Source organism: Myxine glutinosa, chromosome 5 (assembly GCF_964187855.1).
Source record: "Myxine glutinosa chromosome 5, kmMyxGlut1.1, whole genome shotgun sequence".
In the NCBI taxonomy this organism is placed as follows: domain Eukaryota; kingdom Metazoa; phylum Chordata; class Myxini; order Myxiniformes; family Myxinidae; genus Myxine; species Myxine glutinosa.
In genome coordinates this window covers 110,064,581-110,089,984 of record NC_136265.1, presented here as the reverse complement: position 1 = coordinate 110,089,984, position 25,404 = coordinate 110,064,581, and the positions used below count along the sequence as shown (strand labels likewise).

The 25,404-nt window shown below is 44.0% G+C and overlaps 1 protein-coding gene across 1 annotated transcript; it reads right to left on the bottom strand.

Annotated features, from left to right (window-relative positions):
* Positions 1-2,384: 2,384 nt before the first annotated feature.
* Positions 2,385-24,884, bottom strand: LOC137414069 (heme oxygenase 2). The gene is made up of 5 exons (XM_068099540.2): positions 24,662-24,884; positions 15,187-15,298; positions 11,549-12,046; positions 11,172-11,241; positions 2,385-3,067 (listed from the first exon to the last, which is right to left on the bottom strand). The coding sequence occupies exons 1-5, from the start codon at positions 24,745-24,747 to the stop codon at positions 2,943-2,945; spliced, it is 891 nt and encodes a 296-aa protein (XP_067955641.1). The 5' UTR covers positions 24,748-24,884; the 3' UTR covers positions 2,385-2,942.
* Positions 24,885-25,404: the final 520 nt, after the last annotated feature.

Sequence of the window (25,404 nt, the reverse complement as noted above, 5' to 3'; positions counted from 1 at the left end):
TCATAACAGCCTCATTGGGCACATTGGTTCATGACCTCCTCATAACATCCTCATTGGGCACATTGTTTCATGACCTCCTCATAACACCCTCATTGGGCACATTGGTTCATGACCTCCTCATAACACCCTCATTGGGCACATTGGTTCATGACCTCCTCATAACACCCTCATTGGGCACATTGGTTCATGACCTCCTCATAACACCCTCATTGGGCACATTGGTTCATGACCTCCTCATAACACCCTCATTGGGCACATTGGTTCATGACCTCCTCATAACACCCTCATTGGGCACATTGGTTCATGACCTCCTCAAAATACCCTCATTGGGCACATTGGTTCATGACCTCTTCATAACACCCTCATTGGGCACATTGGCTCATGACCTCCACATAACACCCTCATTGGGCACATTGGTTCATGACCTCATCATAACATCCTCATTGGGCACATTGGTTCATGACCTCCTCATAACACCCTCATTGGGCACATTGGTTCATGACCTCATAACACCCTCATTGGGCACATTGGTTCATGACCTCATAACACCCTCATTGGCTCATGACCTACTCATAACATCCTCATTGGGCACATTGGTTCATGACCTCCTCATAACACCCTCATTGGCTCATGACCTACTCATAACATCCTCATTAGGCACATTGGTTCATGACCTCCTCATAACACCCTCATTGGGCACATTGGTTCATGACCTCCTCATAACACCCTCATTGGGCACATTGGTTCATGACCTCATAACATCCTCATTGGGCACATTGGTTCATGACCTCCTCATAACACCCTCATTGGGCACATTGGTTCATGACCTCCTCATAACACCCTCATTGGGCACATTGGTTCATGACCTCCTCATAACACCCTCATTGGGCACATTGGTTCATGACCTCCTCATAACACCCTCATTGGGCACATTGGTTCATGACCTCATAACACCCTCATTGGGCACATTGGTTCATGACCTCCTCATAACATCCTCATTGGGCACATTGGTTCATGACCTCATAACATCCTCATTGGGCACATTCGTTCATGACCTCCTCATAACACCCTCATTGGTTCATGACCTCCTCATAACATCCTCATTGGGCACATTGGTTCATGACCTCATAACACCCTCATTGGGCACATTCGTTGATGACCTCCTCATAACACCCTCATTGGGCACATTGGTTCATGACCTCCTCATAACACCCTCATTGGTTCATGACCTCCTCATAACACCCTCATTGGGCACATTGGTTCATGACCTCCTCATAACACCCTCATTGGGCACATTGGTTCATGACCTCCTCATAACACCCTCATTGGGCACATTGGTTCATGACCTCCTCATAACACCCTCATTGGGCACATTGGTTCATGACCTCATAACATCCTCATTGGGCACATTGGTTCATGACCTCCTCATAACACCCTCATTGGGCACATTGGTTCATGACCTCCTCATAACACCCTCATTGGGCACATTGGTTCATGACCTCCTCATAACACCCTCATTGGGCACATTGGTTCATGACCTCCTCATAACACCCTCATTGGGCACATTGGTTCATGACCTCCTCATAACACCCTCATTGGGCACATTGGTTCATGACCTCCTCATAACACCCTCATTGGGCACATTGGTTCATGACCTCCTCATAACACCCTCATTGGGCACATTGGTTCATGACCTCCTCAAAATACCCTCATTGAGCACATTGGTTCATGACCTCTTCATAACACCCTCATTGGGCACATTGGTTCATGACCTCCACATAACAACCTCATTGGGCACATTGGTTCATGACCTCATCATAACATCCTCATTGGGCACATTGGTTCATGACCTCCTCATAACACCCTCATTGGGCACATTGGTTCATGACCTCATAACATCCTCATTGGGCACATTCGTTCATGACCTCCTCATAACACCCTCATTGGGCACATTGGTTCATGAACTCCTCATAACACCCTCATTGGCTCATGACCTACTCATAACAGCCTCATTGGGCACATTGGTTCATGACCTCCTCATAACACCCTCATTGGGCACATTGGTTCATGACCTCCTCATAACACCCTCATTGGGCACATTGGTTCATGACCTCCTCATAACACCCTCATTGGGCACATTGGTTCATGACCCCCTCATAACACCCTCATTGGGCACATTGGTTCATGACCTCCTCATATCACCCTCATTGGGCACATTGGTTCATGACCTCCTCATAACACCCTCATTGGGCACATTGGTTAATGACCTCCTCCCAGCATTTGCTTTTGCACTAAAAATGGTGAAGAATACTTTGGGAGGAGAACAAATCCTCACATAAACTGTTCAACAAGTTAGAAATGAAGAATCCATTGGATATACAGAATGTTGTGTGAAGGATCTTTTCTTTTTTTTCTCATTTATTTAAAAAAAAAAATTCAAACAGGTACCAAAATCGAACACTATAAATGCAAACAAAGAATAAGCGATACAAAATTCAAGAAGATGAGGTGGTCATTGGTCACTTGGTACAACCTGTACGCCTCGTAAGGTGTGAGTGGAATATTTCAGGTTTAATCCAATGGAAAGCTGTAAATCTGACCAAATCGCAACTGCAGGCACTTCAATGGTCAATTTTTTGATCCCTCCAGAACACCTGACGTACTGCAAACCTTTCGCGAACAATGATGCAAGATTGATTTCAGATTTCACTTCTCTAACGTTTAAACAATATGACAGTCAGGATATTGATCCGTAAATGCTGGAAGGGGATGAGAGGGTCCAATCGGTGGACATGTGCACAAGACATGATCACAGGGTCTCGTGTAAATCAAGTTACGAAATGCCATTTTTCCTCAACACCGGAGGTCTTCAACGGTTCCCCGCTGAAATCAAGACGTACATCACCAGAAACCGTTGAAACAATTCATGGAGCCCTTGTGGACTATTGCAGAAATTGCAAACCCATGACGACCACGGCAATTGCACAGGCCACGGCGGCCATTGCGTTGGAGGGAAACTTCCTGGAGTTATTATCTGTGGTTTGTGATGTGTCCTTCCCAAGCAAACCTGGAAAACAGTTACAATCCGATCAATCATCTGCAGCACATGTGCATCATGCTTGAAATAGCAGTGTTGGAGTCTCGTCTCAAGTTGAAACACTTCGTGGGCATGTCCATGCCAACCTGAATTTTTATTTTGCCAATTTAGTTCCCCCCCCCCCCCCCCCCCATCCCCCCATTAATTGCCTGAGTTCACCTTAAATGGGAGATGGTATTTAAAGTGTCCATTTCCATTTGTCAACCTGGAAATGACCATCAAGTCACTGGTTTAAAAATTTGACCCCAACGTTTGAGTTTCAGCTCCTGTGGAGTATTTGGTCCCGAGATGTCACAAGTCCGAAAGATGTATAAATCTAGTGCCCTTGACCCGCTCCCAACATGAGGGAAACCTCCCTCAATCCACACATGGCCCTTGCAATTCGATCCAGTCCCTTTAACCTTTCACCTGTGCCCAACACGTTATGACCCTCCCTCCGCCTACAGTTCTTCCATTTGCTATGATGTTGGACTAATGCTCAACAACAGCTGCAGATCATTTCCTATGGTGGTCAGCACACGCTTATGGTGGTCAGCACACGCTTATGGTGGTCAGCACTCACTTATGGTGGTCAGCACACGCTTATGGTGGTCAGCACACGCTTATGGTGGTCAGCACTCACTTATGGTTAGCACACGCTTATGGTTGTCAGCACACGCTTATGGTGGTCAGCACACGCTTATGGTTAGCACACGCTTATGGTGGTCAGAACACGCTTATGGTTAGCACACGCTTATGGTGGTCAGAACACGCTTATGGTGGTCAGCACTCGCTTGTGGTTAGCACTCGCTTGTGGTGGTCAGGACACGCTTATGGTGGTCAGAACACGCTTATGGTGGTCAGCACTCGCTTGTGGTGGTCAGAACATGCTTATGGTGGTCAGCACACGCGTATGGTGGTCAGCACACGCTTATGGTGGTCAGAACACGCTTATGGTGGTCAGCACTCGCTTGTGGTTAGCACTCGCTTGTGGTGGTCAGGACACGCTTATGGTGGTCAGCACTCGCTTGTGGTGGTCAGAACATGCTTATGGTGGTCAGCACACGCGTATGGTGGTCAGGACACGCTTGTGGTGGTCAGCACATGCTTATGGTGGTCAGCACACGCTTATGGTGGTCAGCACACGCTTATGGTGGTCAGCACACGCGTATGGTGGTCAGGACACGCTTATGGTTAGCACTCGCTTGTGGTGGTCAGGACACGCTTATGGTGGTCAGCACACGCTTATGGTCAGCACTCGCTTGTGGTGGTCAGGACACGCTTATGGTGGTCAGCACACGCTTATGGTGGTCAGCACACGTGTATGGTGGTCAGGACACGCTTATGGTTAGCACAGGCTTGTGGTGGTCAGCACTCGCTTATGGTGGTCAGCACTCGCTTATCTTCAGCACATGCTTATGGTGGTCAGGACACGCTTATGGTTTGCACACGCTTATGGTGGTCAGGACACGCTTATGGTTAGCACACGCTTATGGTGGTCAGCACACGCTTATGGTGGTCAGCACTCGCTTATGGTGGTCAGGACACGCTTATGGTTAGCACACGCTTATGGTGGTCAGCACATGCTTATGGTGGTCAGCACTCGCTTATCTTCAGCACATGCTTATGGTCAGCACTCGCTTGTGGTGGTCAGCACACGCTTATGGTCGTCAGCACTCGCTTATGGGCAGCACTCGCTTATGGTCAGCACTCGCTTGTGGTGGTCAGCACTCGCTTATGGGCAGCACTCGCTTATGGGCAGCACACGCTTATGGTCGTCAGCACTCGCTTATGGGCAGCACTCGCTTATGGTCAGCACTCGCTTATGGTGGTCAGCACACGCTTATGGTCAGCACTCACTTATGGTGGTCAGCACATGCTTATGGTGGTCAGCACACGCTTATGGTGGTCAGCGCACGCTTATGGTCGTCAGCACACGCTTATGGTGGTCAGCACTCGCTTGTGGTGGTCAGCACACGCTTATGGTCGTCAGCACACGCTTATGGTGGTCAGCACACGCTTATGGTGGTCAGCACACGTTTATGGTGGTCAGCACACGCTTATGGTGGTCAGCACACACTTATGGTGGTCAGCACACGTTTATGGTGGTCAGCACATGCTTATGGTGGTCAGCACACGCTTATGGTCAGCACTTGCTTAAGGTGGTAATTTAAATAATTCTCATTTCCGAATCCATATTCAGATCTTCACCAAATTTGAATCAATTCTTCCTCGTCACACACACAACCTGTCCAACAAGTTTCGTCCAAATCCGTCCACAACTTTTTGAGATATCCTGCTATGTATCGTTTTTGACCCGATCTCCCAATGGTGAAGAATCACTTTTAAAATTCTACAAGCCGGATCCGAATCCGGATCTTCAAAAAATCGAATCATGTCGTCCTTGTCACATCTGCTACATCTCTGACAAATTTCGTCCCAATCCGTCCAAAACTTTTTTTGAGATATTTTGTTCACAAGCAAACAGACAAACGGGCAATCAGACAGACAGACAGGGGAGAAAACATAACGACCGTCCACCTTTGGTGAAGTAGGTAATTAGAGCTTTTTACAACTGTAAATTGTTGCCTATTAGTAAGGTAATCTTTAAACCATTCAAGAGCACAACCACTAACACCATAAAAATCCAATTTGGAAAGTAGGATATTGTGATCAATGGTATCAAAGTCTTTGGACAAATCAATGAAAACACCAGCGATATACAATCTGTTAGAGAGGGAATTAGAAATAAAACCCGTCATATGAACAAATATAACCCGTCATATGAAGAAATAAAATCCGTCATATGAAGAAATAAAACCCGTCGTATGAATACATAAAACCCGTCGTATGAATAAATAAAACCCGTCGTATGAATAAATAAAACCCGTCGTATGAATAAATAAAACCCGTCGTATGAATAAATAAAACCTGTCGTATGAATAAATAAAACCCATCGTATGAATAAATAAAACCCGTCGTATGAATAAATAAAACCTGTCATATGAATAAATAAAACCCGTCATATGAATTAATAAAACCCATCATATGAATAAATAAAACCCGTCATATGAATAAATAAAACCCATCATATGAATAAATAAAACCCGTCATATGAATAAATAAAACCCATCATATGAATAAATAAAACCCATCATATGAATAAATAAAACCCGTTGTATGAATAAGTAAAACCTGTCATATGAATTAATAAAACCCGTCATATGAATAAATAAAACCCGTCATATGAATTAATAAAACCCATCATATGAATAAATAAAACCCGTCATATGAATAAATAAAACCCATCATATGAATAAATAAAACCCATCATATGAATAAATAAAACCCGTCATATGAATAAATAAAACCCATCATATGAATAAATAAAACCCATCATATGAATAAATAAAACCCGTTGTATGAATAAATAAAACCCGTCATATGAATAAATAAAACCCATCATATGAATAAATAAAACCCATCATATGAATAAATAAAACCCGTTGTATGAATAAATAAAACCCATCGTATGAATAAATAAAACCCATCATATGAATAAATAAAACCCGTCGTATGAATAAATAAAACCCGTCGTATGAATAAATAAAACCTGTCATATGAATAAATAAAACCCATCATATGAATAAATAAAACCCGTCATATGAATAAATAAAACCCGTCGTATGAATAAATAAAACCAGTCATATGAATAAATAAAACCTGTCATATGAATTAATAAAACCCGCCAAATTAATAAATAAAACCCGTCATATGAATAAATAAAACCTGTCATATGAAGAAATAAAACCCGTCATATAAAGAAATAAAACCCGTCATATGAAGAAATAAAACCCATCATATGAAGAAATAAAGCGTCATATGAAGAAATAAAACCCATCATATGAAGAAATAAAACCCGTCATATGAAGAAATAAAACCCGTCATATGAAGAAATAAAACCCGTCATATGAAGAAATAAAACCCGTCATATGAAGAAATAAAACCCGTCATATGAAGAAATAAAACCCGTCATATGAATAAAAGCCATATCTGGAGAGTGTTTTACGACGAAAGCCAAACTGATGATCAAAAATAATATTACATTTGGAGAGAAATTTGCTTAGACGGTTATAAACAAGTGTCTCCAAATTTTTAGAATAACATGAAAGAACAGATATGGGTTTGTGATTGTGTACGACATGACGATTACTCTGTGATTGTGAATGACATGATGATTATTCTGTGATTGTGAATGACATGATGATTATTCTGTGATTGTGAACGACATGACGTTTATTCTGTGATTGTGAACGACATGATGATTATTCTGTGATTGTGAACGATATGATGATTATTCATCTGATTGTGAACGACGTGATGATTATTCTGTGATTGTGAACGACGTGATGATTATTCTGTGATTGTGAACGACATAATGATTATTCTGTGATTGTGAACGATGTGATGATTATTCTGTGATTGTGAACGACGTGATGATTATTCTGTGATTGTGAACGACGTGATGATTATTCTGTTATTGTGAACGACGTGATGATTATTCTGTGATTGTGAACGACGTGATGATTATTCTGTGATTGTGAATGACATGATGATTATTCTGTGATTGTGAACGACATGATGATTATTCTGTGATTGTGAATGATGTGATGATTATTCTGTGATTGTGAACGACATGATGATTATTCTGTGATTGTGAACGGCATGATGATTATTCTGTGATTATGAACGACATAATGATTATTCTGTGATTGTGAACGACATGGTGATTATTCTGTGATTGTGAACGACATGATTATTCTGTGATTGTGAACGACATGATTATTCTGTGATTGTGAATGACATGATTATTTTGTGATTGTGAACGACATGATGATGATTCTGTGATTGTGAACGACATGATTATTCTGTGATTGTGAACGACATGATGATTATTCTGTGATTGTGAACGACATGACTATTCTGTGATTGTGAACGACATGATTATTCTGTGATTGTGAATGACATGATTATTTTGTGATTGTGAACGACATGATGATGATTCTGTGATTGTGAACGACATGATTATTCTGTGATTGTGAACGACATGATGATTATTCTGTGATTGTGAACGACATGACTATTCTGTGATTGTGAACGACATGATGATTATTTTGTGATTGTCAACGACATGATGATTATTCTGTGATTGTGAACGACATGATGATTATTCTGTGATTGTGAATGACATGATGATTATTCTGTGATTGTGAACGACGTGATGATTATTCTGTGATTGTGAACGACATGATGATTATTCTGTGATTGTGAATGACGTGATGATTATTCTGTTATTGTAAACGACGTGATGATTATTCTGTGATTGTGAATGACGTGATGATTATTCTGTGATTGTGAATGACATGATGATTATTCTATGATTGTGAACGACATGATGATTATTCTGTGATTGTGAATGATGTGATGATTATTCTGTGATTGTGAACGACATGATGATTATTCTGTGATTGTGAACGGCATGATGATTATTCTGTGATTATGAACGACATAATGATTATTCTGTGATTGTGAACGACATGGTGATTATTCTGTGATTGTGAACGACATGATTATTCTGTGATTGTGAACGACATGATTATTCTGTGATTGTGAATGACATGATTATTTTGTGATTGTGAACGACATGATGATGATTCTGTGATTGTGAACGACATGATTATTCTGTGATTGTGAATGACATGATGATTATTCTGTGATTGTGAACGACATGATTATTCTGTGATTGTGAACGACATGATTATTCTGTGATTGTGAATGACATGATTATTTTGTGATTGTGAACGACATGATGATGATTCTGTGATTGTGAACGACATGATTATTCTGTGATTGTGAACGACATGATGATTATTCTGTGATTGTGAACGACATGACTATTCTGTGATTGTGAACGACATGATGATTATTTTGTGATTGTCAACGACATGATGATTATTCTGTGATTGTGAACGACACGATTATTCTGTGATTGTGAACGACATGATGATTATTTTGTGATTGTGAACGACGTGATGATTATTCTGTGATTGTGAACGACATGATTATTCTGTGATTGTGAACGACATGATGATTATTCTGTGATTGTGAACGACATGACTATTCTGTGATTGTGAACGACATGATGATTATTTTGTGATTGTCAACGACATGATGATTATTCTGTGATTGTGAACGACATGATTATTCTGTGATTGTGAATGACATGATGATTATTCTGTGATTCATGATGATTATTCTATGATTCTGTACAAGGAAAAAAGATGAAGTTTTGGGGTTGTGTGCTAATAGTCGCTGAAGTTCGTGTTAGTTGGTGGGATTTTATTAGCTAGTGAAGCGCCGATGTTAGTGCAATAAGAATTGAAGGAGTTAGCAATACCTGGGATTGGAGTAAACCTCCTGCCCATCGGAACAATTTTCTGAAATATCCACTTTATTACCTTTACCAATAATTTTATTAATTTAACGCCAAGTATTTTTATGCCTCCGCCGACGAATTCGTCGGAGGCATTATGTTTTCACGTTGTCCGTCCGTCCGTCCTGATAGGTTTTCGTTACCACGATAACTTGTGAACGGCTAAAGGGATCCTGGTCAAATTTGGCACAGGTATGTATAATGATGTAAACATGAACTGATTACATTTTGGGGTCAATAGGTCAAAGGTCAGATGTCATGTCAGGTAAAAATGTGATAAATTTGGTGCAGCTGAATGGATTTAAATCAAACTTGATACAAGTATTATAATGATGTAATAATGTGGGCGGAGGCATATCGGTCGACGTCGTGACGTCAAAGAGTTCCGTTCTCGTTAAGTGATATTTCACCATTGAGAGATAGGGCCAAAAAGTTATGGATTGCGTAGATTCGGACGAAACTTGGTGGACATGTTGGGTGTGTGAATTGTTCGATTTTGGTTCAGGTCCAGATTTGGCCTATCAGTGGGATTCAAAACATAAACTGCTCAGTCTGGGGGGGGGTATGTGCTCTACCGAGTGCGGTTCTATTTCATAAGGTGTTGGATAACTGTCATTTTCTAAATACTAGGGCATTGCCCGTACGTGGGTGCCCGTTCCGTGGCCAAAAAAAAAAAAAAACGCTACCCGTACGCTCTACCCCGCCCGTACGCCCGTAAACAAAAAAAGCAACGCTCTTCGCTTCCGCCCTTCGCTCTGACTGAATTGGGAGAAATAATGCGCATAAGAAATCGAATTACGTACCGTAATGGCGGTCAGCTCGTAACGCGCTCAGCTCCGCTCGTCTCACATCGGCCACGCCTACGCAACAGAGCGTTCTGTGATTGGCTGCCGGAAGATAAGTCGTCACTGTCCGGAAGTTCGCAAATCGCAGTTAGGATGAATCGTTTTAATTTAATCGCAGTTTGAAAAGAGGGGAAAAAAGAAAAGCCTTGCCTTGCTGCAAACAGCTGCTGCAAACAACAACAACATGGAAGGCTGCACTGTCCGGAAGTTGGCATATCGCAGTTACGATTATTTTAGTGTTAATGGCCAATTATTCAATTAGCGCCAACGTATTTTGGCTGTTTGCAATTTAATCGCAAGGAAAAGTAGAAAGAGAAGAGGGAAAAAAAGAAAAGCCTTGCATTAACGCATTAACGCTTGCATTGCATTAACGGTTCGGCACACGTGATAGCTCGCTGCTCTCTGATTGGTTGAAGCGTTTTTTGGACATATCTCGGTAGGTACTTGTCCGATTAATTACAAACCTTGAAAAGGCACATCCTCGGGTCCCCAGCAATATACCTGGCAAGTTTCAAGTATATCGGACCCGTGGTTGTCGAGAAACAGCGGTCACAGACAAACACACAGACACACAGACACACAGACAGACACACAGAGATTGCTGGAATTATAGATAGATAAAGTGATTTCATTAGATTGTGCAAGTACTTGCGAAGGATAGAGATTTTTTGAAATCTGGGTAGCAACAGCTGATGTGATCAAACTGGAAACACATGGGTCAAAGTTCAAAAACATCACATTAGGAATTGCACCGTACCTTGATACTTGAGGGCTTCTGATTCTGTTGTAGGAGAAATCCGTTTGCTCTCTTCAAGCTCTGCAAACACCTGGATGTAGAATTAACAACAAAATCTCACTCAGGATTGGGTGGGCCTTCTGGTCAAAAGGTGATGAGCAAAAAGAGAATGTAATTGTGAAAAAAAATACAAAAACAAAAGGAGGAAAGACAGGAGAGTGTTGAGAGTATGGATTTATGGGAGAGAGGGGAAGAGGAAGGAGTCAAAGCTCTGCCATTTTTGCACAGGTAACATGTTGATTGCTCTTATTTTATGATCATGCCTGGGATGTTGAGGGAGACCGAGTCATATTTGCATTGGGGTTGTCAATTTTATTCAAAATGTAAGCGCTCCTCACCTCCATATTGAAGTTGAATGCTCGGTTGGCCTCCTCCACGATGCTTTCACTCATCTCTTTGTCCACATCAATGACATTGAGACGTGAACGGTACAACTGCTTGAAACCGGCATGACTCGAGATCTGTGGAAAAGAGAAGAACTCGACGCCTTCACCTGAAGCGGGGAGCTTGAGCGCCCTCTGTGCCACCTTCTTCAACACCTGGCCCCCGGAAAGATCCCCAAGGTAGCGGGTATACGCGTGCGCCACCAGCAGAGTCGGCTCCGTTTGACCGACGGTGTGGAGCCGCTCCACGTAACGTCGAGTCGCAGGTGAGGGTTTCATCTCTGGGTGTTGACGCCATTCTGGTCCCAGCAGGAAAGCTAGGTCCTGCTCGATGGCGTTCTTGCGATGCAGCTCGGTAGGGAAATACAGAGGAGCTAGGGCCGGATGGTCTTGGTTCTTGTCTAACTCTTCTTCCATGGCGGAGTAGATGAAGTAGAGAGCGACCGCCACACACTGCAGAAAACGTAGTCGTATGATGAAGGCAATTTTGTATGACATAAACTTCCGTCGTCATCATCCTCATCATCATCAGCAGCAGCAGCAGCCCGGCAAGTCATTACAGAATCATCATCATCCTCATCCTCATCATCATCAGCAGCAGCATCAGCCAGGCAAGTCATTACACAATCATCATCATCCTCATCATTATCATCATCATCAGCCAGGCAAATCATTACAGAATCATCATCATCATCAGCCAGGCAAGTCATTACAGAATCATCATCATCACCATCATCATCATCATCAGCCAGGCAAGTCATTACAGAATCATCATCATCATCCTCCTCATCATCATCAGCAGCAGCATCAGCCAGGCAAGTCATTACAGAATCATCATCATCCTCATCCTCATCATCATCAGCAGCAGCATCAGCCAGGCAAGTCATTACAGAATCATCATCATCCTCATCCTCATCCTCATCATCAGCAGCAGCATCAGCCAGGCAAGTCATTACAAAATCATCATCATCCTCATCATTATCATTATCATCAGCCAGGCAAGTCATTACAGAATCATCATCATCATCATCCTCATGATCATCATCATCAGCCAGGCAAATCATTACAGAATCATCATCATCCTCATCCTCATTATCATCATCAGCCAGGCAAATCATTACAGAATCATCATCATCCTCATCCTCATTATCATCATCATCAGCCAGGCAATCATTACAGAATCATCATCATCATCCTCATGATCATCATCATCAGCCAGGCAAATCATTACAGAATCATCATCATCATCATCATCATCAGCCAGGCAAGTCATTACAGAATCATCATCATCATCATCAGCCAGGCAAGTCATTACAGAAACATCCTCATCATTATCATCATCATCAGCCAGGCAAGTCATTACAGAATCATCATCATCAGCCAGGCAAGTCATTACAGAATCATCATCATCATCATCATCAGCCAGGCAAGTCATTACAGAATCATCATCATCATCATCACCATCATCAGCCAGGCAAGTCATGACAGAAACATCCTCATCATTATCATCAGCCAGGCAAGTCATTACAGAAACATCCTCATCATCATCATCAGCCAGGCAAGTCATTACAGAAACATCCTCATCATTATCATCATCATCAGCCAGGCAAGTCATTACAGAATCATCATCATCATCATCAGCCAGACAAGTCATTACAGAATCATCATCATCATCAGCCAGGCAAGTCATTACAGAATAATCATCATCATCATCACCATCATCAGCCAGGCAAGTCATGACAGAAACATCCTCATCATTATCATCAGCCAGGCAAGTCATTACAGAAACATCCTCATCATCATCATCAGCCAGGCAAGTCATTACAGAAACATCCTCATCATTATCATCATCAGCCAGGCAAGTCATTACAGAATCATCATCATCATCATCATCATCAGCCAGGCAAGTCATTACAGAATCATCATCATCATCATCATCAGCCAGGCAAGTCATTACAGAATCATCATCATCCTCATCATTATCATCATCAGCCAGGCAAGTCATTACAGAATCATCATCATCATTATCATCATCATCAGCCAGGCAAGTCATTACAGAATCATCATCATCATCATCATCATCATCATCATCATCAGCCAGGCAAGTCATTACAGAATCATCATCATCATCAGCCAGGCAAGTCATTACAGAATCATCATTATCATCATCATCAGCCAGGCAAGTCATTACAGAATCATCATCATCCTCATCATTATCATCATCATCAGCCAGGCAAGTCATTACAGAATCATCATCATCATCCTCATGATCATCAGCAGCCAGGCAAATCATTACAGAATCATCATCATCATCAGCCAGGCAAGTCATTACAGAATCATCATCATCAACATCATCATCCTCATCATCATCATCATCAGCCAGGCAAGTCATTACAGAATCATCATCATCATCCTCATCATCATCATCCTCATCATCATCAGCCAGGCAAGTCATTACAGAATCATCATCATCATCCTCATCAGCCAGGCAAGTCATTACAGAATCATCATCATCATCCTCATCAGCCAGGCAAGTCATTACAGAATCATCATCATCATCCTCATCAGCCAGGCAAGTCATTACAGAATCAGAATCATCATCATCATCATCAGCCAGGCAAGTCATTACAGAATCATCATCATCATCATCAGCCAGGGAAGTATTACAGAATCATAATCATCATCATCATCATCATCATAAGCCAGGCAAGTCATTACAGAATCATCATCAGCAGCAGCATCAGCCAGGCAAGTCATTACAGAATCATCATCATCATCCTCATCATCCTCATCATCATCATCAGCCAGGCAAGTCATAACAGAATCATCATCATCAGCCAGGCAAGTCATTACAGAATCATCATCATCAGCCAGGCAAGTCATTACAGAATCATCATCATCAGCCAGGCAAGTCATTACAGAATCATCATCATCCTCATCATCATCATCAGCCAGGCAAGTCATTACAGAATCATCATCATCATCATCATCAGCCAGGCAAGTCATTACAGAATCATCATCATCAGCCAGGCAAGTCATTACAGAATCATCATCATCATCATCAGCCAGGCAAGTCATTACAGAATCATCATCATCATCATCAGCCAGGCAAGTCATTACAGAATCATCATCATCATCATCAGCCAGGCAAGTCATTACAGAATCATCATCATCATCATCATCGTCCTCATCATCATCATCATCAGCCAGGCAAGTCATTACAGAATCATCATCATCATCATCATCATCAGCCAGGCAAGTCATTACAGAATCATCATCATCATCATCATCGTCCTCATCATCATCATCATCATCAGCCAGGCAAGTCATAACAGAATCATCATCATCCTCATCATCATCATCATCATCAGCCAGGCAAGTCATTACAGAATCATCATCATCAGCCAGACAAGTCATTACAGAATCATCATCATCATCATCAGCCAGGCAAGTCATTACAGAATCATCATCATCATCATCAGCCAGACAAGTCATTACAGAATCATCATCATCATCATCAGCCAGGCAAGTCATTACAGAATGCTCCTCAAAACAAAGGTGTGTAAACATCTGGAAAAAGGAAAGGTACATACCTTGAAATCATCCATGGAAAGTTCACCCTTCAGGAAACCCTTCATGAAATTGGTATTTTCTGCCTTCGAGTGAGATTCCTTGGTGCCAAACTTCAGCTTTTCCGATAAGTCGCTGCCAGACACACAGTAAATCACATAAAACCATCAAAAGTTATGGTTTTTCACATATCGTTAATTAAATATCAAAGAATGTATCGTCTACATTATTTGATGGGATCATCATTGTGTGGGATCATCTCCCCCTCTCCCCCTCTCCCCTGTGTGGGATCATCTCCCCCTCTCCCGTGTGTGGGATCCTTCTCCCACTCTCCCCTGTGTGCGATCATCTCCCCCTCTCCCCTGTGTGGGATCCTCTCCCCCTCTCCCCTGTGTGGGATCCTCTCCCCCTCTCCCCTGTGTGGGATCATCTCCCCCTCTCCCCTGTGGGATCTCTTCCCCCTCTCCCCTGTGTGGGATCCTCTCCCCCTCTCCCGTGTGTGGGATCCTCTCCCACTCTCCCCTGTGTGCGATCATCTCCCCCTCTCCCCTGTGTGGGATCCTCTCCCCCTCTCCCCTGTGTGGGATCATCTTCCCCTCTCCCCCTCTCCCCTGTGTGGGATCATCTCCCCCTCTCCCCTGTGTGGGATCATCTCCCCCTCTCCCCCTCTCCCCTGTGTGGGATCATCTCCCCCTCTCCCCCTCTCCCCTGTGTGGGATCCTCTCCCCCTCTCCCCTGTGTGGGATCATCTCCCCCTCTCCCCTGTGGGATCTCTTCCCCCTCTCCCCTGTGTGGGATCCTCTCCCCCTCTCCCGTGTGTGGGATCCTCTCCCACTCTCCCCTGTGTGCGATCATCTCCCCCTCTCCCCTGTGTGGGATCCTCTCCCCCTCTCCCCTGTGTGGGATCATCTCCCCCTCTCCCCCTCTCCCCTGTGTGGGATCATCTCCCCCTCTCCCCTGTGTGGGATCATCTCCCCCTCTCCCCCTCTCCCCTGTGCGGGATCCTCTCCCCCTCTCCCATGTGTGGGATCCTCTCCCCCTCTCCCCTGTGTGGGGGCCTCTTCCCCTCTCCCCTGTGTGGGATCCTCTCTCTTGTGCAGTCTGCGTGATGTGGGAGGGAGAGGTTTTGAAATCACATTTTCCATGAGATGTAATTACACATTTCAAACTATTTCCCATGTGCACGCACTTGCATTCACATGTTTAATATCAGAAGTAAATATATTGAGTAGATTACATTATTTGTGCATCTGATAAATTGCCAGTAACCAGTTTGTAAAACTTCATGTGCAGGTGCAGCATCGAACTCAATATGCCCAAATGTCACACACGTCCATGCCCGTGGGATTCCCACGGGTGACCCCCTCGTATGCTTTAATTAGTCTGTGAGAGTAGATGGTGTTTTCAAGACAAAGCACGTTTCAATAGGCTGAAACAAAATGGCGGCTTAAGAACTCAGCGAGGTCACAGAGCGCTGACCAAGATGGCGGACCACGATTTTGGTAACATCGAGTTTATTTAGGTTTTTTTGTTACGAGCACCCATTAATTATCTTCAAAAAGGGTGTTTTAACACACCCACAAACCCAGGTGTCATCCATGCGCTCCCTTGGCGTTCGAGAAGTATACATGCAAAGTTTGGGGCCGCTAGGTTTCATGGTTTTGGAGTTATGGAGTAGATGCATACACTGACACACACACACACACACACACACACACACACACACACACACACACACACACACACAATGCCTGTTATTATTATCGATATGTCTGTTTGTCGCTTATGTTTCCAAACCTCTGCCAATTTACCTGAAATTTATTGTACCGCATTATTTTCACAATCAGAAGAACAATATCACAGTAAAAACTTTTAATTATTAATCAAATCGATGTAAAACCACGAAATAACTTCACTTTGGGCAAGAAGCCATCATATGTCACGTGACTCCCTCTGCGGAGTTAGGACTGCACCTGGAGCTTGGGCTGTACCTGCCGTTCGAGAGTTGATGCTTTGTCGGGAATCAAACCTTTTATATTTAAATATATATTTCCATGTGCAGAATAAAAATTAATATACAAAGGGCGTGGTTAACACTGAGTCTAACGAATGGTCACCTGATCCCGTACAGCTTTCCTGAAAAAATGGCATGAGGAGGACATTTGGGCTTTCACTGCCATTCCTCCAAGTTCCCTGTGTTATATTCCTCTAACCTGCTATTGTTGTTTCCCTCCTCTCCACTGAATTCCTCCAAGTTCCATCTGTTATATTCCTCTAACCTGCTATTGTTGTTTCCCTCCTCTCCACTGAATTCCTCCAGGATCCCTCTGTTATATTCCTCTAACCTGCTATTGTTGTTTCCCTCCTCTCCACTGAATTCCTCCAAGTTCCCTCTGTTATATCCCTCTAACCTGCTATTGTTGTTTCCCTCCTCTCCACTGAATTCCTCCAAGTTCCCTCTGTTATATTCCTCTAACCTGCTATTGTTGTTTCCCTCCTCTCCACTGAATTCCTCCAAGTTCCCTCTGTTATATCCCTCTAACCTGCTATTGTTGTTCCCCTCCTCTCCACTGAATTCCTCCAAGTTCCCTCTGTTATATCCCTCTAACCTGCTATTGTTGTTTCCCTCCTCTCCACTGAATTCCTCCAAGTTCCCTCTGTTATATCCCTCTAACCTGCTATTGTAGTTTCCCTCCTCTCCACTGTCATTCCTCCAAGTTCCCTGTGTTATATTCCTCTAACCTGCTATTGTTGTTTCCCTCCTCTCCACTGAATTCCTCCAGTGTTCCCTCTGTTATATTCCTCTAACCTGCTATTGTTGTTTCCCTCCTCTCCACTGAATTCCTGCAAGTTCCCTGTGTTATATTCCTCTAACCTGCTATTGTTGTTTCCCTCCTCTCCACTGAATTCCTGCAAGTTCCCTCTGTTATATTCCTCTAACCTGCTATTGTTGTTTCCCTGCTCTCCACTGAATTCCTCCAAGTTCCCTGTGTTATATCCCTCTAACCTGCTATTGTTGTTTCCCTCCTCTCCACTGAATTCCTCCAAGTTCCCTGTGTTATATCCCTCTAACCTGCTATTGTTGTTTCCCTCCTCTCCACTGAATTCCTCCAAGTTCCCTCTGTTATATTCCTCTAACCTGCTATTGTTGTTTCCTTCCTCTCCACTGAATTCCTCCAAGTTCCCTCTGTTATATCCCTCTAACCTGCTATTGTTGTTTCCCTCCTCTCCACTGAATTCCTCCAAGTTCCCTCTGTTACATCCCTCTAACCTGCTATTGTTGTTTCCCTCCTCTCCACTGAATTCCTCCAAGTTCCCTCTGTTATATCCCTCTAACCTGCTATTGTTTTCCCCCCTCTCCACTGCCATTCCTCCAAGTTCCCTGTGTTATATTCCTCTAACCTGCTATTGTTGTTTCCCTCCTCTCCAGTGAATTCCTCCAAGTTCCCTGTGTTATATTCCTCTAACCTGCTATTGTTGTTTCCCTCCTCTCCACTGAATTCCTCCAAGTTCCCTCTGTTATATCCCTCTAACCTGCTATTGTTGTTTCCCTCCTCTCCACTGCCATTCCTCCAAGTTCCCTGTGTTATATTCCTCTAGCCTGCTATTGTTGTTTCCCTCCTCTCCACTGAATTCCTGCAAGTTCCCTCTGTTATATCCCTCTAACCTGCTATTGTAGTTTCCCTCCTCTCCACTGTCATTCCTCCAAGTTCCCTGTGTTATATTCCTCTAACCTGCTATTGTTGTTTCCCTCCTCTCCACTGAATTCCTCCAAGTTCCCTCTGTTATATCCCTCTAACCTGCTATTGTTGTTTCCCTCCTCTCCACTGCCATTCCTCCAGGTTCCCTGTGTTATATTCCTCTAACCTGCTATTGTTGTTTCCCTCCTCTCCACTGAATTCCTCCAAGTTCCCTCTGCTATATCCCTCTAACCTGCTATTGTTGTTTCCCTCCTCTCCACTGCCATTCCTCCAGGTTCCCTCTGTTATATCCCTCTAACCTGCTATTGTTGTTTCCCTCCTCTCCACTGAATTCCTCCAAGTTCCCTCTGTTATATCCCTCTAACCTGCTATTGTTGTTTCCCTCCTCTCCACTGCCATTCCTCCAAGTTCCCTGTGTTATATTCCTCTGGCCTGCTATCGTTGTTTCCCTCCTCTCCACTGAATTCCTCCAAGTTCCCTCTGTTATATCCCTCTAACCTGCTATTGTTGTTTCCCTCCTCTCCACTGCCATTCCTCCAGGTTCCCTGTGTTATATCCCTCTAACCTGCTATTGTAGTTTCCCTCCTCTCCACTGCCATTCCTCCAAGTTCCCTGTGTTATATTCCTCTAACCTGCTATTGTTGTTTCCCTCCTCTCCACTGAATTCCTCCAAGTTCCCTCTGTTATATCCCTCTAACCTGCTATTGTTGTTTCCCTCCTCTCCACTGCCATTCCTCCAGGTTCCCTGTGTTATATTCCTCTAACCTGCTATTGTTGTTTCCCTCCTCTCCACTGAATTCCTCCAAGTTCCCTGTGTTATATCCCTCTAACCTGCTATTGTTGTTTCCCTCCTCTCCACTGAATTCCTCCAGGTTCCCTGTGTTATATTCCTCTAACCTGCTATTGTTGTTTCCCTCCTCTCCACTGAATTCCTCCAAGTTCCCTGTGTTATATTCCTCTAACCTGCTATTGTTGTTTCCCTCCTCTCCACTGAAATCCTCCAGGTTCCCTCTGTTATATTCCTCTAACCTGCTATTGTTGTTTCCCTCCTCTCCACAGCCATTCCTCCAAGTTCCCTCTGTTATATTCCTCTAACCTGCTATTGTTGTTTCCCTCCTCTCCACTGAATTCCTCCAGGTTCCCTGTGTTATATTCCTCTAACCTGCTATTGTTGTTTCCCTCCTCTCCACTGCCATTCCTCCAAGTTCCCTCTGTTATATTCCTCTAACCTGCTATTGTTGTTTCCCTCCTCTCCACTGAATTCCTCCAAGTTCCCTGTGTTATATTCCTCTAACCTGCTATTGTTGTTTCCCTCCTCTCCACTGAATTCCTCCAGGTTCCCTCTGTTATATTCCTCTAACCTGCTATTGTTGTTTCCCTCCTCTCCACAGCCATTCCTCCAAGTTCCCTCTGTTATATTCCTCTAACCTGCTATTGTTGTTTCCCTCCTCTCCACTGAATTCCCCCAGGTTCCCTGTGTTATATTCCTCTAACCTGCTATTGTTGTTTCCCTCCTCTCCACTGCCATTCCTCCAAGTTCCCTCTGTTATATCCCTCTAACCTGCTATTGTTGTTTCCCTCCTCTCCACTGAATTCCTCCAGGTTGCCTGTGTTATATTCCTCTAACCTGCTATTGTTGTTTCCCTCCTCTCCACTGAATTCCTCCAAGTTCCCTGTGTTATATTCCTCGAACCTGCTATTGTTGTTTCCCTCCTCTCCATTGTTCATGTATTCATAACTTTGCTTATAATAAAGTAATTTAATCGTTTTCCTCAATTCAGCACCTTGTGTCTATTGGCAAAAATTATATATACAAAACATGTATAATGTATATACTGTGACGATGTCTCTCCGAAAAGACCGACTGGGCATCCTCCGTCGTGCGAAGTCCTTCCTTGGCACACCTGAGCTCCTCACCACGTACAAGGCTTTCATCCGCAGCTCAATGGAATACTGTTCCCCCCTCTGGGCTGGTGCTCCTGCCTCACACCTAGCTCGTCTTCACGCTGTTGAAACCAAAGCGTTCAGAATCATTGGAATCTCCCGCGAGGAAGCTAACTCCAAGGGCCTCTCACTCACTCACCGCAGGCAGGTTGGTGGTCTTTCCGTCTTCTACCGACTCCTCTCCGGCCTTGCCCCCCCCCCCCCCCCCCCCAGCTCTCTCTGGGCTCTGCCTGCAACCCTCTTATGGTTAAACTGCCAAAATCAAGACTCTCTGCTCACCTTCACTCCTTCATTCCTCTTTTCTCCCTCCTCTGGAACAAACTCCCTCACTCTCTTCAATCCCACTCCTCCCTCCAGGTCTTTAAAACAGCTGTTCACCACCATCTCTTATCTTCCCCCATCCAAAACCTTGATCTTTTCTACCCCCGCTAATTTCACCCCAATCCCCCTTTTTGAAATACCAACTTCTGTCCTGGAGCGCCTTGGTGTCCTCGTGTTTTATACTTCTCCCACCACCCCCCCCCCCCCCACCCCCCAGCCCCTTCCCACGCCTCATCCCCCAAGCCCTCTCCCTCCCACGGATCTCCCGATGTTCCTGCCCTCAAATGTTGCGTTTGTGTGCTTCCCCTTCTCTCCCCATCTTGTCTGCCGCTCCCTCTTTTAATATATTTTGTTTGTCTGTTCGATTTGTTTATGTGATTGATGTTCGCGCTTTCACGAGCCTCGATTCTGTTTACAAGAAAAACAAAACCTTGTTCAATGATTCACATGAAATTATTGTTATTATTAACTTAAAATAAATTAAACTAATACTTTACACAACATACATTTACTAAAGTGTGAAGTGACAATTTGTAACTAGATTTTTGAAGTCTGACACTTTGACGAGGCCTGGAGGGCAGAGCCAGTTGCACAACAGGAAATGAAGCATCCAGTGCTTTGTTCCTCATGCAACCACAAATACCCAATGTCAACAACAAGTTAACAACAACTCGACACCTGGCTGGGTGTGTTCCTCATGCAACCACAAATACCCAATATCAACAACAAGTTAACAACAACTCGACACCTGGCTGGGTGTGTTCCTCATGCAACCACAAATACCCAATATCAACAACAAGTTAACAACAACTCGACACCTGGCTGGGTGTGTTCCTCATGCAACCACAAATAGCCAATGTCAACAACAAGTTAACAACAACTCAACACCTGGCTGGCTGTGTTCCTCCTGCAACCACAAATACCCAATGTCAACAACAAGTTAACAACAACTCGACACCTGGCTGGGTGTGTTCCTCATGCAACCACAAATACCCAATATCAACAACAAGTTAACAACAACTCGACACCTGGCTGGGTGTGTTCCTCATGCAACCACAAATACCCAATGTCAACAACAAGTTAACAACAACTCGACACCTGGCTGGGTGTGTTCCTCATGCAACCACAAATACCCAATATCAACAACAAGTTAACAACAACTCGACACCTGGCTGCGTGTGTTCCTCATGCAACCACAAATAGCCAATGTCAACAACAAGTTAACAACAACTCGACACCTGGCTGGGTGTGTTCCTCCTGCAACCACAAATAGCCAATGTCAACAACAAGTTAACAACAACTCGACACCTGGCTGGGTGTGTTCCTCATGCAACCACAAATAGCCAATATCAACAACAAGTTAACAACAACTCGACACCTGGCTGGGTGTGTTCCTCATGCAACCACAAATAGCCAATGTCAACAACAAGTTAACAACAACTCGACACCTGGCTGGCTGTGTTCCTCATGCAACCACAAATAGCCAATATCAACAACAAGTTAACAACAATTCAACACTTGGCTGGGTGTGTTCCTCATGCAACCACAAATAGCCAATGTCAACAACAAGTTAACAACAACTCAACACCTGGCTGGGTGTGTTCCTCATGCAACCACAAATAGCCAATGTCAACAACAAGTTAACAACAACTCGACACCTGTCTGGGTGTGTTCCTCATGCAACCACAAATAGCCAATGTCAACAACAAGTTAACAACAACTCGACACCTGGCTGGCTGTGTTCCTCATGCAACCACAAATAGCCAATGTCCACATCAAGTGGGTGTGCTCCTCATGCAACCACAAATAGCCAATGTCCACATCAAGTTAACAACAACTCGACACCTGGCTGGGTGTGTTCCTCATGCAACCACAAATAGCCAATATCAACAACAAGTTAACAACAATTCAACACTTGGCTGGGTGTGTTCCTCATGCAACCACAAATAGCCAATATCAACAACAAGTTAACAACAATTCAACACCTGGCTGGGTGTGTTCCTCATGCAACCACAAATAGCCAATATCAACAACAAGTTAACAACAACGCGACACCTGGCTGGGTGTGTTCCTCATGCAACCACAAATAGCCAATATCCACAACAAGTTAACAACAACTCAACACCTGGCTGGGTGTGTTCCTCATGCAACCACAAATAGCCAATGTCCACATCAAGTTAACAACAACTCAACACCTGGCTGGGTGTGCTCCTCATGCAACCACAAATAGCCAATGTCCACATCAAGTTAACAACAACTCGACACCTGGCTGGCTGTGTTCCTCATGCAACCACAAATAGCCAATGTCAACAACAAGTTAACAACAACTCAACACCTGGCTGGGTGTGCTCCTCATGCAACCACAAATAGCCAATGTCCACATCAAGTTAACAACAACTCGACACCTGGCTGGGTGTGTTCCTCATGCAACCACAAATAGCCAATATCAACAACAAGTTAACAACAATTCAACACTTGGCTGGGTGTGTTCCTCATGCAACCACAAATAGCCAATATCAACAACAAGTTAACAACAATTCAACACCTGGCTGGGTGTGTTCCTCATGCAACCACAAATAGCCAATATCAACAACAAGTTAACAACAACTCAACACCTGGCTGGGTGTGTTCCTCATGCAACCACAAATAGCCAATATCCACAACAAGTTAACAACAACTCAACACCTGGCTGGGTGTGTTCCTCATGCAACCACAAATAGCCAATATCAACAACAAGTTAACAACAACTCAACACCTGGCTGGGTGTGTTCCTCATGCAACCACAAATAGCCAATATCAACAACAAGTTAACAACAATTCAACACCTGGCTGGGTGTGTTCCTCATGCAACCACAAATAGCCAATATCAACAACAAGTTAACAACAACTCAACACCTGGCTGGGTGTGTTCCTCATGCAACCACAAATAGCCAATATCCACAACAAGTTAACAACAACTCAACACCTGGCTGGGTGTGTTCCTCATGCAACCACAAATAGCCAATATCCACAACAAGTTAACAACAACTCGACACCTGGCTGGGTGTGTTCCTCATGCAACCACAAATAGCCAATGTCCACAACAAGTTAACAACAACTCAACACCTGGCTGGGTGTGTTCCTCATGCAACCACAAATAGCCAATGTCCACAACAAGTTAACAACAACTCAACACCTGGCTGGGTGTGTTCCTCATGCAACCACAAATAGCCAATATCCACAACAAGTTAACAACAACTCGACACCTGGCTGGGTGTGTTCCTCATGCAACCACAAATAGCCAATGTCCACAACAAGTTAACAACAACGCGACACCTGGCTGGGTGTTTGAAACCTGATCACTGTGATTATATGATCAGGGCTTTTCGGGTTAATGTTGAACTCTAGTTGATGATTCAATACGGGTCGAGACTCCTCGTTTGAGTTCAATTGGTTACACATGTTTGGTTAACGATTACTAGTACGGGGAAAACCAAATCCAAGCAACTCTCTCTCTCTTCCCACCACCTAATTCTCGGCCCTAATCACTAACCTGGCATCAGCATTCGGAGCGACATGACCCCCAGACTTTTCCTTGGCTCCTGTGCCAAACTCGTCTGATTTCCCATGAGTTGTCATCGTCGGCTTTGCGAAGGGAACTGGTGAAGCTCTGCGAGTCTTGGGCCACGAGGAAGTTCCAGCTGCTTCCCACGCCGTGGAGTGCCCTTTATAAGCATCCAACTTTCCACTCTGTCATCCCCCACACCCTCCCCTCCTCCCTCCCCCATCCCTCTTTGGCTTCCTGCCCTCAAAGCAGCAGTACAAAGTACAGCAGCAGGCATGACACAGCAACATGTGGGGTGGGGTTGAATCACGTGAAAGCAACGCCCTGTGCCCACCCCACCACTCCCAACCGAAGCCTTTCCAGCAGACTCGATGACAAAGCAGTTTTCACACATGGAAGGGTCACCTGATTGCTGAGTGGTCACGTTGCTGTGTTTCTGCGAGTCATGATGCAAACTTCCTCCGAGTTATGTGAGTAATGGTCCTGATGTTTGCCTTATAAATCAGGAGCTTGTGGAAATGATGCCCGAAGGTTTGAAAAATATATCCAACTTGCAGCAAAAGAAGCCAGGTGTTCGCTTAACCGTTAAGGTGGTTACCCTGAGATCTTAGGGTCCTGAGTTTGAGCCCCTGTTGTGCTGTTCAAATAACACCAGGTGGGTTGATTCAGCTGATTCCTTCTGAGGTTGGAAAAATAAGCACCAGCTTACTGGTAACAGGGGCACTGCATCA

Coding starts and splice junctions, on each gene's coding strand:
- LOC137414069 (XM_068099540.2), bottom strand. CDS start 24,747: ATGACAACTCATGGGAAATCAGACGAGTTTGGCACAGGAGCCAAGGAA. Junction 11,242..11,548: donor CATTCAACTTCAATATGGAG/GTGAGGAGCGCT, acceptor TTCTACATCCAG/GTGTTTGCAGAGCTTGAAGA. Junction 3,068..11,171: donor AGAAGCCCTCAAGTATCAAG/GTACGGTGCAAT, acceptor ACTGTTTTCCAG/GTTTGCTTGGGAAGGACACA.